Source organism: Crocuta crocuta, unplaced genomic scaffold (assembly GCF_008692635.1).
Source record: "Crocuta crocuta isolate KB4526 unplaced genomic scaffold, BGI_CrCroc_1.0 scaffold50, whole genome shotgun sequence".
NCBI lineage: Eukaryota > Metazoa > Chordata > Mammalia > Carnivora > Hyaenidae > Crocuta > Crocuta crocuta.
This window is the reverse complement of record NW_027527428.1, coordinates 5,896,367-5,898,051: the sequence shown is the minus strand read 5'-3', so window position 1 is coordinate 5,898,051 and position 1,685 is coordinate 5,896,367. Positions and strand designations below refer to the sequence as shown.

At 65.7% G+C, this 1,685-nt stretch overlaps 1 protein-coding gene across 1 annotated transcript in view; it reads right to left on the bottom strand.

Moving 5' to 3' along the window:
• Window positions 1–1,685, bottom strand: part of ENPP7 (ectonucleotide pyrophosphatase/phosphodiesterase 7) — a 12,898-nt gene that overhangs the window by 5,393 nt on the left and 5,820 nt on the right. The window contains exon 5 of the mRNA XM_077756370.1: window positions 966–1,056. Coding sequence (XP_077612496.1) covers window positions 966–1,056 — 91 coding nt within the window. The remainder of the gene's footprint in view (window positions 1–965; window positions 1,057–1,685) is intronic.

Below are 1,685 nucleotides of genomic sequence, written 5' to 3'. Positions count from 1 at the left end.
GGCTGAGCATGGGCTGGGGCTGTGGGGACACTGAAGTCTGTGGTCAAGTGGGGAGCAAGGCCCATCTGTGTCCAGCAGGCTCAGCGGTGAGAGGGCAGCTTCTGGAGGCTTCCTGGAAGAGGTGGGCCTGGAAGAACAAGTGCCTGTTGTCTGGGGGTGGGGGCGCGGTCTGGTGGAGAAGAGGAAGCAGGGCTGCAGGGAGGGAGGGATTGGTGGCCCGGACACGCATGTCAGGCTGTGACTGTCCCCTGTGGGAACTCCCTACCCTCAGCTGCACCCCCCCGGGGTGGGGGAGGGGATGGATTGTGGGGGTTAGACCCTCCCCCCAGCGCTGGGGGCACTTTCCTAGGCCTGGCTGGGGTCCTGCAGGCCCAGAAGCGGGGAGAGCCTGAGGCTGCCTTGGTTTCCCCTGGCTTCCCCTGGCGCTCTGCCTGCTCTCGCCTGTGGGGAGGACTCAGGTCACAGCGCAGGGCGCCACGTCCCTTGTATGTGCGGCACATCCGTTGGGAACGGCCTTTGGAGTGAGGAGAACGGCCCACGAGACAGCAGCCGTGGTTCTGAACGGATTCGGTGGCTGTATGACAAACCCAGCTGGGGAGGCTGTCTCTGGGCCCTGAGCTCTGTGCTGGGCACTGGGGGGGCCCTGAGCTCTGTGCCGGGCGCTGGGGGGCCCTGAGCTCTGTGCCGGGCGCTGGGGGGGGCCCTGAGCTCTGTGCCGGGCGCTGGGGGGGGCCCTGAGCTCTGTGCCGGGCACTGGGGGGGCCCTGAGCTCTGTGCCGGGCGCTGGGGGGCCCTGAGCTCTGTGCCGGGCGCTGGGGGGGCCCTGAGCTCTGTGCTGGGCGCTGGCTCCGTTTTGAAGACTGATCCTGCAGCCTCTTCCCGACCTGGCATTTGTGACCTTGCTCCGGGACTGGAAATTGGCTTGGTGGGAGCATTCACACCACAGAAAGGGGCAAAGGCCACACCTCAGAGCTTTACGAGAAGGCGGCTTCTCAGCTTCTCGTCTGGAGCGTGGGTCTGCCAGCATGCGCCTCTGGGGCAAACCCCCCTGGGACCCTGAGCGGACCAGGCGTCTCACCCTTCCCGTGGCCGTGAAGCCTGAGCCCACCGCTCTGCTCTTGTGGGCGTGTTCTACGGGCTGGAGGAATCATTATCTCCCTGCCTCGTGCTGGAAAAGCCACTTCGAGGGCCTTGTCCCCCGTGCACAGAGCTGGTGACGGACGCTGTGAAGGTGCCGCAGACGGGGGATTTGAAAGCCAGTGTTCAGACATAGTCACTTTTGGGGTCCTTGGACTAGCCAGCTGACTTCTCAGGCTCTGGGTGGGAGGGGGTCGCCTAAGGTGACCTTCCCGGTCCCCTCCAGCTCTACCGTTCCGTGGCAAGTGCCCCCTGCGCCCCTGCAGCCCCTCTGCCTTCTGGCCTCCCTCCTACCTCAGCTGCCACTGGCGCCCGTCTCTCCTCACTCCCCGGGGGCGGCCCTGGCCCTCCTGGGGCAGCCCGTCTCTGAGCTGTTTTCTTCACCCGCGCGCAGAAGCCTTGGAAGCCAGGCCCTCTAGAGGCGCTGGGGACTCGCCCGTTTTACACCGTCTCCACTCGGTCCCCAAGATGTTCTGCCCAGACCCCCGCGGGACCTTCCTCACCGGCCAAGCTCCGGCCTCCTGTGTTCTTTTAATCATTGATGTCAC